Source organism: Erpetoichthys calabaricus, chromosome 1 (assembly GCF_900747795.2).
Source record: "Erpetoichthys calabaricus chromosome 1, fErpCal1.3, whole genome shotgun sequence".
Lineage (NCBI taxonomy): Eukaryota > Metazoa > Chordata > Cladistia > Polypteriformes > Polypteridae > Erpetoichthys > Erpetoichthys calabaricus.
In genome coordinates this window covers 296,598,790-296,616,329 of record NC_041394.2, presented here as the reverse complement: position 1 = coordinate 296,616,329, position 17,540 = coordinate 296,598,790, and the positions used below count along the sequence as shown (strand labels likewise).

The 17,540-nt window shown below is 39.7% G+C and overlaps 1 protein-coding gene across 1 annotated transcript in view; it reads right to left on the bottom strand.

Moving 5' to 3' along the window:
* The window catches only part of nav3 (neuron navigator 3), a 573,826-nt gene that overhangs the window by 11,914 nt on the left and 544,372 nt on the right, over nt 1–17,540 (bottom strand). The window contains 4 exon segments of the mRNA XM_051926210.1: nt 6,281–6,352; nt 8,597–8,751; nt 14,378–14,613; nt 16,921–17,089. Coding sequence (XP_051782170.1) covers nt 6,281–6,352; nt 8,597–8,751; nt 14,378–14,613; nt 16,921–17,089 — 632 coding nt within the window.

Genomic DNA, 17,540 nt, shown 5'->3' with positions numbered 1-17,540 from the left:
AATTTCTGCTGCACTTAAGGTTCCCAAGAGCACAGTGGCCTCCATAATCCTTAAATGGAATACGTTTGGGACGACCAGAACCCTTCCTAGAGCTGGCCGTCCGGCCAAGCTGAGCTACCGGGGGAGAAGAGCCTTGGTGAGAGAGGTAAAGAAGAACCCAAAGATCACTTTGGCTGAGCTCCAGAGATGCAGTCAGGAGATGGGAAAAAGTTGTAGAAAGTCAACCATCACTGCAGCCCTCCACCAGTCAGGGCTTTATGGCAGAGTGGCCTGTCGGAAGCCTCTCCTCAGTGCAAGACACATGACAGCCCACATGGAGTTTGCTAAAAGACACCTGAAGGACTCTGAGATGGTGAGAAATAAGATTCTCTGGTCTGATGAGACCAAGATAGAACTTTTTGCTCATCACTTGTCCAATACAGTCCCCACAGTGAAGCTTGGCGGTGGCAGCATCATGCTGTGGGGGTGTTTTTCAGCTGCAGGGACAGGACGACTGGTTGCAATCGAGGGAAAGATGAATGCGGCCAAGTACAGGGATATCTTGGACAAAAACCTGAAAAAGACCTCAGACTGGGCCGAAGGTTTACCTTCCAACAAGACAATGACCCTAAGCACACAGCTAAAATAACGAAGGAGTGGCTTCACAACAACTCTGTGACTGTTCTTGAATGGCCCAGCCAGAGCCCTGACTTAAACCCAATTAAGCATCTCTGGAGAGACCTAAAAATGGCTGTCCACCAACGTTTACCATCCAACCTGACAGAACTGGAGAGGATCTGCAAGGAGGAATGGCAGAGGATCCCCAAATCCAGGTGTGAAAAACTTGTTGCATCTTTCCCAAGAAGACTCATGGCTGTATTAGCTCAAAAGGGTGCTTCTACTAAATACTGAGCAAAGGGTCTGAATACTTAGGACCATGTGATATTTCAGTTTTTCTTTTTTAATAAATCTGCAACAATTTCAAAAATTCTTTTTTTTGTCTGTCAATATGGGGTGCTGTTTGTACATTAATGAGGAAAAAATTAATTTAAATGATTTTAGCAAATGGCTGCAATATAACAAAGAGTGAAAAATTGAAGGGGGTCTGAATACTTTCTGTACCCACTGTATATATTGTCACACACGTGTGAATAGGAGGCAGCTGAAGGGCTTGGAGAATAATGGTAACACATCTGCCCAGGGGGTGGCGGGGTGCACTAATGCTCTTTCTAAGTTCCCTGCAGACCTTTCCCGGGAAATCCCACCAGGAGCCACTGTCTCGACTCAGGACATGCCACTTCCGGTCCCGGCCCCGAGGACGACATCACTTCCAGGGCCGAGTTTCTGGGTGGGGAGTGCGTTGGGGGGTCAGGCTCCGCTCCACAAGGGCAAACCTGGGCTGAAGCCCTGTCTGGTCGAGAGTGTGGAAGGGACCCACAGGCATGGGCTGGTTTCTGGGGAGGACGCAAAAGGGGCTCATTATGCTCTCCTCGGTGGGAGAGCTGAGCCTCACATCGGGACCAAGGTCCCTGATAAGGATGGGCTTTCCCTGGGCCAGAAGGTGAAGGGACTACAATACTGGGAGTTCAATCCAAAGAGGTCACTCCCTGAGCAAGCTATGGCTCTCTGGGAGCAGGTGGGTCTGTGGCTACGGCCATTTGATTTAACCCAATTACAAATTGTGCAGCAGGTTGCCTGTTTTTTGCTGCTGCAGCATTTACCTCAGGACTTTACCCAGCTAGCCTGGGGCGACTTCCATTCCATGGAGGAGCTTATATGGCTCATAAAGACTCCAGGCCAACCTCAAAACCTTGGGGGGCAGAACGGCCCTTTAGTGGAATCCATGGGAGCTACATCCCACTTAAGAAGTCCCTCCCGCACAATCCGGAGCCTGTTCCTAAGTCCCCAGACCACCTAGCATGCGACCTGTCTGGGAATGAGGTGGATTTCAAGGTGACGTGGGGATATTGTTTGTGTGCCCTTAGCGATCCTCTGGTGGATACCCATCCCGGGGAAGTACTCATTAATGGGTATAAAGTGATGACCTTGTTTGACTCCAGCAGTAACATGTCCGTTGTTGCTCACTGTTATGTTTTACCGCAACAGTGGATTAAAAGAAAGACCAGTCTTAGGTGTATACACGGAGACGTCCGCATGTATAAATCCGTGCATAAATTTGTCTGGGAGGAACCCTTAAAAGACTCACCGTGGCAGTTCTTCCCAATCCACCTTTTCCAGTAATCCTAGGGTGGGACTGGTCTGAAAGTAAATGCAGTAGACTATTGAGTATTCCCGGACAAGCTTTGGGTCTAGTGGTAGATGAGAAAGACTCGTCTCAAGCTGCCTCTACGCCGTGTAAACAGCCGGCAGAAAGTGAGACGGAGGGCCAAGAGGGTGACATAGAAACCCCTGGACCGTCAAGGGCCGCTACATCATCTACCAGCGCCCCGGCAGCTCAGGAGGAATCTCCGTCCCTTGAGGTCAGACCGGACCCTCTCTCTGAGTTGCACTTTCAGTTTAAAGTGACGCTGGCTTCCTTCAAGAGAAAACAATGGAATGACGACTCTCTAAAACACACAAAGAATACAGTGGTTCTTGTCAACGGCCAACGCACGCATCAGCCCATGCCATAGAGACCTCGCTTCATTATTGAAAATGACCTATTATATTGGGTCGCGGAGCATGAGGGGAAGGACCGGAAGTTGCTGCTAATCCTGCGAACCTACCGGCGGCAGGTCTGCAAGTTAGCACACTCCCACCTTCTTCGAGGCCATCTCAGCTCCAACAAAACATTAGAGTGAATCAAGCTCCGTTTTTTCTGGCCGGGGATTAATGAGGAGGTTTGCCGTTTTTGCATTTCCTGTCCGGAGTGTCAACTGTGGCAAATTCCCAGGAGGGACTGCGCTCCTCTTGTCCCCCTTCCCCTGATTGATGTTCCTTTTTGACAGAATTGGGTTGATATAGTAGGACCCTTGGAACCCTCAGCCCAAGGACACAAATATATACTAGTCCTCGTGGATTATGCGACCCGATACTCAGAGGCCGTTCCCTTGCACTCGGCTACTTCTAAAGCAATCGCACGGGAACTAGTAGGGGTCTTTGTGTGAGTTGGCATCCCTAGAGAAGTCCTAATGGACCAAGGGATGGGTTAGTTGAGAGATTCAATCAGACTCTCAAGCAGATGCTTCGTAAGGTGGTCAGCAAGGATATTAGGAATTAGGATCAACTCCTCCCCCTCGTTCTCTTTGCCTACCGGGAAGTCCCCCAAGCCTCTATGGGATTCTCACCTTTTGAGTTGTTATACGGACGACAGCCCCGGGGTATATTGGATATCTTAAAGGAGGGCAGGGAAGGAGAGGCTATTCCCTCGAAAAATATTCTAGAAAATATCGCAGTTACGCGATAAGATTTGATAAAATTAGACCCATTCTAAAGAGTCATATGGAGGAGGTACAAGCAGCACAGGCCCGCCTTTATGACCATGGCACGACTCTCCGGCGTTCCATCTGGGGGATCGGGTCATGGTATTTGTTCCCACCTCTCACTACAAATTGCTCGCCAATTGGCAGGGCCCTTATGAAATTAAGGAAAGGAAGGGATTGGTGGAGTATTTGGTGAAACAACCCAATCATCGACCAAGCGAGCGGTTGTATCATGTGAACCTGCTGAAACCGTGGAAGGAGAGGGACCCCTATCCTTCCTCCGGTCAGCCCCGCTCACTCTTTGCTCAAACAGATCCCCTTAATTTTGGCGAGCAATTATCTTCCAGGCAGAGGCAGGATCTGGAAACAGCTATCCTCTCCGTCCTATGGGGTGGTGAGTGAACAACCTGGCCGGACCTCTCTGGTTGTGCATGACATATTTACTGACCCAGGGGTGATCATCCGAGAGCGGCCCTATAGACTCCCGGAGGCAAAGAAAGCTCAGTTGGAACTGGAAATCAAGCAAATGCTGGAACTAGGAGTGATTGAGGAGAGTTTTAGTCCCTTGTCCAGTCCCATCGTCTTGATTGCTAAGCCTGATGGCAGTTGGAGATTTTACAATGACTTCCATCGGCTTAATCAGATTTCCCAGTTCGATGCTTATCGCATGCCTCGCGTGGACGACCTCTTTGAGAGGCTGGGACCAGCTAGGTTCCTGACCACACTTGACATAAAAAGGGGTACTGGCAGGTTCCTGTAACGGAGTCCGCGAAGGCTAAAATCACGTTTAGCACCCCTAGTGGGCACTGGCAGTATCATGTTCTTCCATTCGGGTTACACTGGGCGCCGGCAACTTTCCAGTGTCTGGTGGATAAAGTGCTCCGACCCCATAACACGTATTGTGCTGCCTACCTGAATGACATCACCATCTATTCCAGCACATGGGAGACACACATACAGCAGGTCACAGCGGTTTTGCGGGCACTAGGAGAGGCCGGGCTTCAAATCAATCCCAAGAAATGTTTCTTCGGGTTGAGAGAGGCTAAATACTTGGGCTACCTGGTGGGCCAAATTAAATGCCATACTGACATGGCTCCATCCGCGAAACAAGCAGCAGGTCCAATCATTTCTCGTTTTGGCTGGGTACTACTGCCGGTTTGTGCCTCGCTTCTCCGAGAGAGCGGCGCCCTTGACCGACTTGACAAAGAAAAGAGTTCCCAACCTAGTGGTATGGTCTGACAAGGCGGAAGCTGCATTCAGTGACTTGAAAAAGGCTCTAACTTCAGCACCTATATTAATAGCCCCTAACATTTCTCTTCCATTTGTCCTCCAGACGGATGCTTTGGACACAGGCTTGGGAGCCGTGTTGAGCCAAAGCGTCGACGGTGTCGAACACCCCGTAATGTACCTAAGCCGGAAAGTGTTGGACCAAGAGATCAGGTACGCAGCGGTGGAGAAGGAAGCCCTGGAGATTAAGTGACCGATTACGCAGTTGCGGTACTACCTCTTGGGTTGGGTGTTCACTCTGGGGACGGACCATACAACCCTAAAGTGGATGGCCCTTCACAAGGAGTCAAATCCGCGAGTCACCAGGTGGTTTCTTGACCTGCAGCAATACAATTTTTCACTCGTTCTTTTGCAGGCGTCTCTTCATGCCAACACTGATGCCCTCTCCTGGGCCCATGACCTCTCGGTACAGGCCCCCTGACCCAATGGTTCTGGGCTGAGGGGGGAGTCTTGTCACACACGTGTGAATAGGAGGCAGCTGAAGAGTTTGGAGAATAATGGTAACACATCTGCCCAGGGGGTGCTGGGGTGCACTAACACTCTGCAGACCTTTCCCGGGAAATCCCACCAGGAGCCACTGCCTCGACTCGGGACACGCCACTTCCAGTCCTGGCCCCGAGGACATCATCATTTCTGGTCCCAGCCCCAAGGACGACATCACTTCTGGTCCCGGCCCCGAGGACGACATCACTTCCCCCAGACTTCCTATAAAGCCTCACTCCCTTCCTCTGGAATTCAGTTCTGTTTTGGACTCTGTCTTGTAAACTTTACTTGCTACCAACCATTTTACTTTTTGAAGCCTGGAACACATTATACGGATGGCTGCCCCAAACCTTTACAATGTCTCAGGTCTCTTCTTGTCACAATATATATACACATATACATATATATATATATACATATACAGTATATATATATATATATATATATATATATATATATATATATATATATATATATATACATTATATATATATATATACACATATACACACACATATATATACATATGTAAAAGAAAGAAGAGATTTAGGACATCTTTGCTTGATCATTGTAAAGCATTGCTTTTGTACATTTACGTCACCTTACTGAAATTTTTTGTTCATGTTCTCTTAAGTGAATGCTCCTCTCTTATATCAATTTCTATAAAATTACTGTTATTATTGTGCGTTCATATTTGGCTTTATCCAAGATGACTTAGTAAGATCAGGATATGTTGCAACTCTTTGTTAATATTTTATTGTTAGAGCACAGTTAAAACTCTTGAAAGTTCTAAATGCAAGGCTGGTGTAAAATTAATGAAATGCTTAATCTCTGTTCTACATACTGTAAATTTGGTTAATTGATTAAGGGATTGGAGTAAAGTCTCCAATATTTGATCCATTGACTCTACATGTAAACCTAATTAAATAATGTACTTTAACCTAAAAGCACTACAGTTGTATAAATATGCTATTGCATGCACAGTAGAGTATATATAAAGTGATTTGAGATAGTAGCTAGCAAGTCACATGCTATATAAAATTAATTTTGCTGTTAGTAAAGATTATATCTAATAGGACTTTCAATATGCACAATTTGTTTTTAGTTACCTAAAGTTGTGATGCAGCTCCAGATTTGGGGGTGAAAAAACAGCCTGATTCATGGTTCCAATAACATAAGGACTGAAAAGAAATAAAAAATATTGAACTAGTTAATTATAATTTTTAATCAATACAGTGCTCGCCAACTTTAAGATTTTATTAACCTGGCAAGATATAAGGATATGGTTAACAAAGGAGAGTGTATTCTAAATACCATTAGTTATCATTATTTAATGCACCACAGTTTTAATTGTGATAGATGCAAAGTAATCCATAAGAAGAGTTAAATAAATAGCAACAACAATAACATTTATTTCACATGGATACTTTCACAACTGTAAGCTGCCTTTCCAATGGATTTTTTTTTTTACAGCGTTTTTGTTATTCTCAGTAAAACTGTAATACCATCCCATGCATTATCAAAGCCACTGAATGGAATTGGGGTTTGAGCATATTTCAGAAACACCAGGTGACAATGGTGCCAGTTTATTATAGGTCACTGCTCACAGGTACACCTATATTAATTGACACCGAGCCAGTTATGAGTTACCAATTAACCTGACATGCACATCTTTGCCTCTAATATGCCTATGTGCCTAGTCTGCCTCCATCTGCAAAAAGTGCATGAAGTATTAATATCATGCACTGTCCTATTAACCTATGTAAAATTATCACACCATGTGGATGTTTAAGTATTTACCATTATTTTTTGCAGCATGTTATTATTATTGTTTATAAGTAAATAAACTGAAATGTTAGGATTAATCACAGATAGTATAAACTAATTACATTTTACTATTAATTAAAGTGCAGAGTTTTAGCTTTAGACATAGCCTCTAAATACTTCTGTTTACTATAAATTTTAGCACACATCACTTAAATGCAGTTGGCTAATAAAAGTGAACTTTTACATTAAAGTGAGTTCTGAGCAAACGTAAAACACTCTTCACACAGTATGTTGTCCATTCATACATAATTTTAATTTCCATATGCATTTCTCCATAATATTTTGTTTGTGCTCCTAGACTTTAGCATTGTTTTCTAAAAGGAACATTGATTCTGGTGTAAAAAGTTTTTTTTTTTTTGCTATTATTGTAATTATCCAATCTCTTTAAACAATTTGAGTTCAATTAAAACAAACTAAAATAAACTCATGAACAGTTTTGTAATGATGAAAGATTAGGTTTAGGTTTAGGTTTAGGTTTCTTTATTTAGTCATGTTTACACAGGAAAACATGAAATTTGCCTTCTCAGTTGCATCTACTAACAGGTAACAGACAGAATGAAATAAAACAGACAAATAGAAATAAGAAAGGTTAAGGTAAGGCAGTTAGATAAAACATATTTATACCAAAAAAAAAAAGGTAACAGGATATATATCAAAACCTTAAACATTATCTCCGATATTTCTTATTGAAAAGTCGTATGGCACTAGGAAGAAAGGAGTTTCTGGAGCGATTTGTGTGGGTTTTCAAAGCAACTATCCTTCCTGATTTACTGAAGTTTAGTTCTACATGTAATGGATGTCTGTCATCAGTTGAGATGATTTCCAGTTTCTTTAGCATTGCCCTCTGTCACACACTAGTCAAATCATCTACATCAGCCCCAATAACTTTAGCTGCATACTTTGTAATCTGCTGGAGCTTTTTTGAGTTTTGGTTTGTCAGACTATTAAACCAGGCAATGAAACTGAAAGTGATCATGGACTGGATCATACTACAATAGAAGGACAACATGAGGTCCTTGTCTACTTTAAATAGTTTGAGTTTATGGAGGAGAAATAAGTGCTGGTTGCATTTAGAAAATAATTTTTTTGTATTTGTATTCCAGTTAAGATTGCTATCTAGGTAAGTTCCTAAGTATTTATATTCATTCACTATTTCTACTTCCTCTCCCAGAACTACAATAGGTGAACATCAGATTTCTGTCTCTTAAAATCAAATATCATTTCTTTGGTCTTTTTTACATTCAGAGTGAGAGAGTTTTTATTCCACCAGTTTACCATACAGTCCACTTGATTTAGATAGTGGCTTTCATCCTCCCCAGATATGCGTCCTATGATCATGGTGTCATCCGCGTACTTGATAATGGAGCAGTGGTCATTGTTCTGTCTCAGGTCACTTGTGTACAGAGTAAACAGTAATGGTGATAAGACACACTCCTGTGGACTTCCTGTGTTTGAATGAATGGCTATTGAAAAAGTGTCCTGAACTTTAACTGTCTGTGAACGATTTAAAAGAAAGTACAATCTGGTACTCACAAAAAATACATTACAGATGGTTTATTACACAGTGCAAAGGAGGAAAAGAACAATTTGTAACATACCATTTGTGATATTTACAGTTGAGGAATCCATTAAATATATCACTTAATGAACCAATGTGGTGCAGGTTATCCAGTATTACGACTTTAGGTAATTCAGCTTCATTTTCCTCCGTGTTGCATTGGTCTGCAAGACTTGATAGGTACTGTCTTAACTCCTTAATGAAGAAAAGATAAATGTTCAGGAAATAATTTTCAGCAGAAGGCAGACAAAATGTTTTATTGAAACTGTAAATATTTCTTTAAAAATCGTAAATTATAGTGTAATGTGCTAACTGCATTAGTAGGAAATGAGTAGTAAATCAATTCAGAATTGGGGCCAAGGTGTGACTGGGACACCCATTTTACCTGCTCCTGTCATGACCCCTGATTGGGATGCATAAGAATGGCAATAAAGCACAATGGCAATGAACAAGACAGTAAAAAAGTGGACAAGGATCTTCATGTAATGAGGGAGCTGTGCACAGCTTCTGTTGCTGATGTTGCTACCTCTTGGAACAATATAAAAATGTGTTTCTAAAATATAACAAAATACACCATAGAAAAGTAAATAAAGGATTTTTATAAAGAGAACAGTCCTAAGTCTATCCCAACGAGGCATTAATGTATATACTGGAGTAAAGCACAACTTCACAATGTCTTGATGCACGCTCAAAAATCCAGGTAAGTAAATTCTAGAAAGTTGATTCAGTTCATCTGGACATAGTTCTTTTCCAGGGAGATACGTTATATCACTCATCCAAGTGTAACATATCTCCCTGGAAAAGACCTATGTCCAGATGAACTGAATCAACTTTCTAGAACAACTTCACAATGACTTTGTAAAGATGACTAGGAAAGAGGCTGTAGTTAACAAAAGCTTAATTCCACACTTGCCAACCTGCAGAGTCAAGCTCTCAAAATTCCAGTTTATTTTCCCCATTAACACAAAGAGGCTATCAGCTTTCTTATTATTTACAGTATATATCCTAAAAGACAAAATGGGTATCAAGCAAATTGCCAGCATGTATGAAGAGACTAAGATTTTCAATGCATACATAATATTTGCTTAGTATATGAGAACTAAAGCTATTTCAAAGTAGGGATGCAGTACTGTAGTTTAGTGATTTAGTTTTCATTAGGCAAGCATGCTTGTATATTATTAAAAAACCTATTTGTTAGCTTAGCAATATTTCCAGAGCCTGTCATTTTTCATGTGAGGTCTTCGAGGATTGTTATGCAAATGCAGCCCCTTAGGCAGTGATCCCTTTTTATTCAATATGAGCTCAGTGCTAATTTATTGACTGACCCATTGTGTGTGGTTTAACACTTCAGCTTGCATATAAATGTTTTCATAATGTACTGCTGCAAGCTTAGTAATAAACTAAATAAGTAGCACTGAAAAAAAATCAACTACCTAAAATACAATCAGTACGGCAGGCAAGACATATGGTGTACAATCATGACATTTTTCCAAATGTTGTATTCAATAACTGCATGCCAGGTTAAAGGAAAGCACTGACACAACCTCAAACAGATACAATAATACATAAACACTAGAGATACTACAAGATGTTGTGAGGATAATTTTAATTAGCAGAAGCCAATGTAATTCAAGGTGTTCTTAAGAAGTGTAATGTTTTACTTCATGTGGTAGAAGTACATGATAAACAAGAATAGTTGCATCAACTATTGTAAATGTTTAAAGCTTAAATATTCCTGATTGTAATAAACATTTGTAACTTTTCACCCTCTGATAGAGATCTATAAAGGACTAGATCTCTAGTAAAGAAGCAAAAATCAAAAATGACATCATATCCGTAATCACTGACCTTGAAATAGTCTAAAACAAAACCCCACATGTTAATCTCTGAAATTTGCCATTTTCAACCTTCTGGGCAACCTTGAAATAAAATAAAATGATAACCCATGTGCCTTTATTACCAATCCCCATTTTTTCAAAGTTTTGTGAAAAGAAGAAACTTTGACCTTAGTATCACATGAAGGGGTGAACCCCTGGGGTCGTTGCTGTGTCATGCACAACTTCAAGTCCTTCTCATCATTTTTACTGAATACACCTTTTGGATTATTCTTTTCCATAATGGTGCAATTTCCTGCACAGAATATGGTCCAAAAATGGCCTAAAAATTACTTTTTTTGGCGCTACAGGATCAAAAAATAGACGGGAGCCTGAAAAAGCTCAATGTCTCAAATGGTATATTATATGTGGGGGATTTTTCACATAAGTAATACTTATGTACAGAAAAAATAAGCTTTGTAAAATAACTGAAAGAGTATTTATAAAATGCTTAAGCTGTATATTCAAGTACATACTTTATATTGTCTTTTCAAATTAAGGCGGAATAAATAGTCAGAAATCAATTAGTGATATCTACCATAAAAAAAAAACTGGAATGGGATGGTCCATACTGTACTTTCATGTAAATTTCAATTTAGTGATGCCTCAGGAAACCACTCAGTGGAAGATTTTACACTACAATACAACCAGTTATATAATACACAATCAACTCCATTAACTCAAACAATACTTTTTATGTACACAAATAAATGCAAAGATAAACAAGAAATTGAATCAAATTAAAAATTCAATAATATTTAATTTGAAACTAAACACATTGGTTCAAATGAAGTAAACAAGATGCAGAGACAGATTAGCAGAGGGGTGGCTTAATTCCTCTGTCCACATCCGAGTGCTGCCGTGCAGCAGGCGATGCCTCAGCACCACACCTTTTCTAATCCTTAACAGGCCTGACCCCATTGGCTCTCCAACAGTTTTGACTCTTCCTGGGATGGGGCTCCCAAGAGCTTTCACCCATCCCTTTCATAATGTGAGCAGCCTTCCTATGGGCGGCTGCAGTAGAGATACTTCCGCGGAGAGCAGAAAGGAGTCCTGTCTGTCATCTCAGACCTGTGTGAAGTTTTTTTTTTTTTATGGTGGCTGGAGTCCCAATTCTGCCACCAACCCCCATGATTTCCTTACAAGTTGGAGGACCTTTTGCAGGACCAGATGCAGTTTAATGTCATACCGAGTCCCCATCATCCTTTACAAATGTGTGGTGGCCACAGGTGATATCTTTTCATATGTAATGGGTTTGTGCATTTCACAGAAGTTTTTCCATAAAAGCCTGTATTTGTCTGAAATATTTGTCACAAATAAAAACAAAACTTTAATTAGAAGAACACAATTAATTTTTATTGGTTTAGTAAATACAGGCAAAATACTAAATGAACAGCTGATAATGTAGGTATAGAGCTGGTATAAAGCAAGCAATAGGTAAACCTCAGGAAGACCATTCCTATAATCTTGTTTTAGTGTTTTTGTGACAGTACAGTAATCTCTCGCTACTTCGCGGTTCACTTTTCGCGGATTCACGACTTCGCGGATTTTATATGTAAGCATATCTAAATATATAACGCGGATTTTTCGCTGCTTCGCGGGTTTCTGCAGACAATGGGTCTTTTTACTTCTGGTACTTGCTTCCTAAGTTGGTTTGCCCAGTTGATTTCATACAAGAGATGCTATTGGTGGATGGCTGAGAAGCTACCCAATCAGAACACGCAGTTAAGTTCCTGTGTGCTGCTGATTGGCTCAGCGATGGAGTGCTGCATTAACCAGGAAGTCTCATCTCACTCATTCAGCATTAACGTGCTACTGCTTCAGGGGCCGTGTCCAAGCGCCAACAGAAGATGCAAATGATTGCAGAAAAGGTAAAAGTTTTGGATATGTTGAAGGAAGGGAACAGCTACACCGCTGCAGGACACCATCACAGCATCAATGAGTCCACGATTCTTTTTATTTAAAAAGGAGGAAAAGCATATAAGATCTACGGCCGCAGTGTCCTTTAACCAGGGCGCAAAACGAGTTGCAAGTGGACGTGATAAGGCAGTAGTCTGGATGGAATCTGCTTTAGGAATCTTTGCAACAAGGTCGACGACGTCATGACCGCCTACAAGTTGCTACGTATACAGTAAGTGTAAACTTATCTACTGATTTCATATTGCTTTGCAGTTGTCCCTATTATTAATAGAGTACAGTAATCCCTCCTCCATCGCGGGGGTTGCGTTCCAGAGCCACCCGCGAAATAAGAAAATCCGCGAAGTAGAAACCATATGTTTATATGGTTATTTTTATATTGTCATGCTTGTGTCACAGATTTGTGCAGAAACACAGGAGGTTGTAGAGAGACAGGAACGTTATTCAAACACTGCAAACAAACATTTGTCTCTTTTTCAAAAGTTTAAACTGTGCTCCATGACAAGACAGAGATGACAGTTCCGTCTCACAATTAAAAGAATGCAAACATATCTTCCTCTTCAAAGGAGTCAGGAGCAGAGACTGTCATAAAGGCAGAGGAAAATCAATAGGGCTGTTTGGCTTTTAAGTATGCGAAGCACCGCGGCACAAAGCTGTTGAAGGCGGCAGCTCACACCCCCTCCGTCAAGAGCACAGAAAGAGAGAGAGAGACAGAGAAAAAACAAGCAAGCAAAAATCAATACGTGCCCTTCGAGCTTTTAAGTATGCGAAGCACCGTGCAGCATGTCGTTTCAGGAAGCAGCTGCACAAAAGATAGCAACGTGAAGATAATCTTTCAGCATTTTTAGACGAGCGTCCGTATCGTCTGGGTGTGCGAACAGCCCCCCTGCTCAATCCCCCTACGTCAGGATCAGAGAAAGTCAGCGCAAGAGAAAGAGAAAAGTAGGCTGGGTAGCTTCTCAGCCATCTGCCAATAGCGTCCCTTGTATGAAATCAACTGAGCAAACCAACTGAGGAAGCATGTACCAGAAATTAAAAGACCCATTGTCCGCAGAAACCCGCGAAGCAGCGAAAAATCCGCGATATATATTTAAATATGCTTACATATAAAATCCGCGATGGAGTGAAGCCGCGAAAGGCGAAGCGCGATATAGCGAGGGATTACTGTAAAGGGTGGGTTGTAAACAATACAGGGAGGGTTTAAAAACATCCAAATACACGTTAAATAATTAAATAAATATGGTGTCCCTACTTCGCGGAAATTCAGTTATCGCGGTCGGCCTTGGAACCTATCTCCCGCGATAAGTGAGGGATTACTGTATATCCATTTCAGGTAAGCATGACAAATGTTTCAAGGTAAGGCTGTTATACTCACAAATCATGCCATTGAAGAGTGGTGACTTGTTGGGTGGTGTTTAGTATGTGCATGAAAGAATTTCACTGTACTCTGTACACAGGATGATATGGACCCTACAAACCTATAGGCCTCATTCGTCAGAGGAATTGTGTTGACAGAATGCTTTTGTTAGCATGGATCATTATACCTGATGAAACCTTTAAATATTTACATTTCTAATAATTATTTTATATAAAAAAGGAATATTGCATTTTATTCTAAGTCAGACAGCTTGAACAGACATATAGTAAGAATTTTGTCAACTTGAAACACCCAAATCATTTATTTGTGAATAATTGGCACAGGATGTGTTTAAATTTTAAGACATTTAAGCTATGGGTAAACATTGTAAATTGTGTCTGTTTGCATTTAATTTGTGCATTTAGAAAGTGTTGTATATGTTTCATACAGACAAATTATACAAAAGGAGTCCACAGTAAAATTAACCTGAATGCTTAGTTCAAAACCTGTGAAATTAACATAAACCTCCACAATTTTAAATGTAATTTCTCCAAATATAACCCTTACATATTTACATACTACATGTTTCAAACATTTGGGGTCACTGGTCAGCCATATCCAACAGTAGATATCACCTGTAGGATGTTCTCACACATATATATGTATGTCTTACCTTACTACTCTTCTGGTCCACATTAAAGCTGGCTATGCTTCCTTCAGTGATTTCCTTCCTAGAGCTGCATACTATAAATTCTGCAAGCTTGTTTGCCAAGTATGTTTTTCCAGTTCCACTTGGACCAGACAGAATTATTCTTCTGTGTTCCATTAAGAGGTTAAGGTAACGCTGAATAATTGTTTTTGGGATTAAAGTGTCAAACACCAAGCTATCGATACTATCATCTTCAACACCTAAAACAAAAACAAAAAAGGAATTCAAGTTTATAGGCATGCTGCTTTAATACACCGGTCAGTAACTGAGAAACCACTAAGGTTTGTTCTGGTGTGTTGCACACCCATCATGACAAAGCCTCTTGTACTAAATACAATCATCCTCCATGCTTCTTTACTATGGTAGTATTTTTTTTTTTTTGCTGAATTCAACAAAGATGTGAAATAATTGCAGCCAATTAAAAAAAAAGAAAATCAGCCCTACAGAGCACTTCCTTACAAATTCCATCTTTACCAGAGCACTGTGAGAAGAGTGAAAGGAGAAACAAAATTGAATAGGAGACATACTAAGATTACCACACAACTGAACCAGAAAGCTAAAAAGGCAGAAAAGAAAGACTGAAAAGATTAAAAAATCCATAGGTTTTTCAAGATAGCTGAAGAGCAGGTAATCATGATAACAACTTGATTTATGTGTTATCATTGCTACTGCATACTTTCTTATACAGTAGTGTGCTCATATAAATCTCTTGCATATGTTGTTGTAATTGCTCCACCTATTGTTTGTTTAATCCTTCTGTGAACTTTATGTAAGTTTTTCTCTGCATAGTGCATTATTTATATGCAGAGAGCAAGTAACTAATTGTCAGGTTGTGTAGGTATTGTTTAGAAGAACTTCTATTGAAGGTTTCTTTTCAGTTGACATTTCTGGAATTTCCAAATCATGAACGTTTTGGTTTATTATTTTTGAAACACTACTTTTAATTTTTCATAGCTTATGAGAGATTTGGTGACAGGATTAGCACACCAGCCACTGTAAAAAAAAACAAAAAAAACCTCACACTGTTCCACTCTGTTCAAACTAAGGTGGTGCTGCGCTTGGGTCCCAATTTGGGATCCAGAGGTGGTTCGTCATGCGGGGTGTGTGGCAATGCCCCATTCAGTTCATGCTCCCAGCCTCTCTCTCTTTTGAGAGCTGAATAGCTAAAGAACACTAATCCATTTGCTTGTAAAGTGAGTGTGAAATTATCAGATTAACATTTTTTTCTAAAGTGAGGTTTGTTTTCAGATTGTATCTGTGAAGATCTTTGAAAATTAGAATAATTCAAATGTCTTTTATAATTAACATGCAATAAAAGCCCACTTAAATTATTCTGTCCTGAGGGAGAAAGAAGAATATGTGCTGTACATACAAACATTCATTTGTTACTTTGAATTCTGTTTATTAAGGATGTCAAGATCCATCAGGATTTTTCTGTCACGATTCTTAATAACATAACATATCACTTAATTGATACCAGATATGGATTCTGACATGATGTTTGAAACTCTCATAAGAGTTTAGATGTTTGTACAAGTTCTCTGTTATAACAAGGGCTTTTGATACATCAGTACTAAAACTTCTGCATCATGCATGACAATGAACATCTTTTATTTTTGTTACTAATAGAAACTAAAACAATTAATTGTAAATATGTTGCATTTTATGTTAAAATTTTTCTAGGTACTGTATATAAACAATACTATAAGCATGCATCTAAATGAATTTTTACTGACCAAAACACTCTTCTACAAATACCTGACTGTCAGGTACTGTTTTTAGTTGGTTTACTTATCTGGCTTCTCTTAGCTTAAAGGTTGTCATTAAAAAGTATTATTTGCAAACATATGTGCTGGTGGTACTTTTTCAGGTATGTATTCATTGAAATGTTTTAATGAGTTCAGGTAAAACATTGGATGACTGAAAATGGGTTTGTCCCTAACCTAAATGTAGAGGGAAAAAAAAGTTCTTACAGTATGTGACAATTATGTAAACTCATGGAAAATTCAGAAAACCTAATATTCAAAAAAGTATATAATTTAACATATGGCTGACATATTTTCGCACTTTCTTAAAACTACTTTCTCTTACAGAGAAGTTTAGCATAAATAGAGGTGATGTCTTAATAGAAAGGATACAGTAAAGCTGCTTTATTCACTTGTGTCATGTGGAGTTGTTTACTGGAATGATTACCTGTTGAGCTTCTGAAATTGTTCAGAATTGGCAGTAAGAACCATAATAAGTGTGATCATATAACACTTTTGATCAATCATGTCCCAAATCACCTATACTCACTCATCCAGGAATTATTTTTAGCCTTCTTTCAGTATCTTAATTAATTGGATGTGAGAGAAAGCCAATATAGACAGACATGAAAACTCCAGCCTCTAAAGCAATGATTCAGCGATACTGATGACTGTACAGCCACCGCATTAGCATGGCAGTTTAAATAAGCATTTGTTTTAATAATCTAGAAGCACTTTATTTTATAAAAATTCAAACTGTACCTTTCAAAATCACAGTGATAAAATTATTATCTCCAACCAGGTACCCACACGGCAGCAATTCAGGTACTTCTGAATTATGGGATCTGATAACATCTCCTATTCTGTAGTTCAGAATACTGTCTGAATTCAAACCCAAGCTTGTTAGAGGGTCCACACGAAAAATGTACTCCTAATAAGGACAGACAAAAAAAACATGAAAAGTGTAAAAGTCTAATTATGCATGAAATAGTGTAACAAATATATTTAAATATGCTTCCAAATAAATAAAACATACAAGAAAAGAATACAACATGATTTGCAATTATGACTAAGTGAAATATGAGCCTCTACATAATTCATGCATAGAGCAAGAAAATTGTAAGAAAATAAAGTCAGCAAATATGCATTATTGAATGGTATATATATATATATATATATATATATATATATATATATATATATATATATGTGTGTGTGTGTGTGTGTGTGTGTGTTTTTGCTTCACATGAAACAAATTTCGCCTAGATTTTTTTAATTAACTATCATTTATATATGAGACTTAATTGACAATCAAGTCAAGACACAGATTCTGTTTGCACCAATTGCCTTTTGTGCAAATCTGTGCAAATTAGTCTCCATTA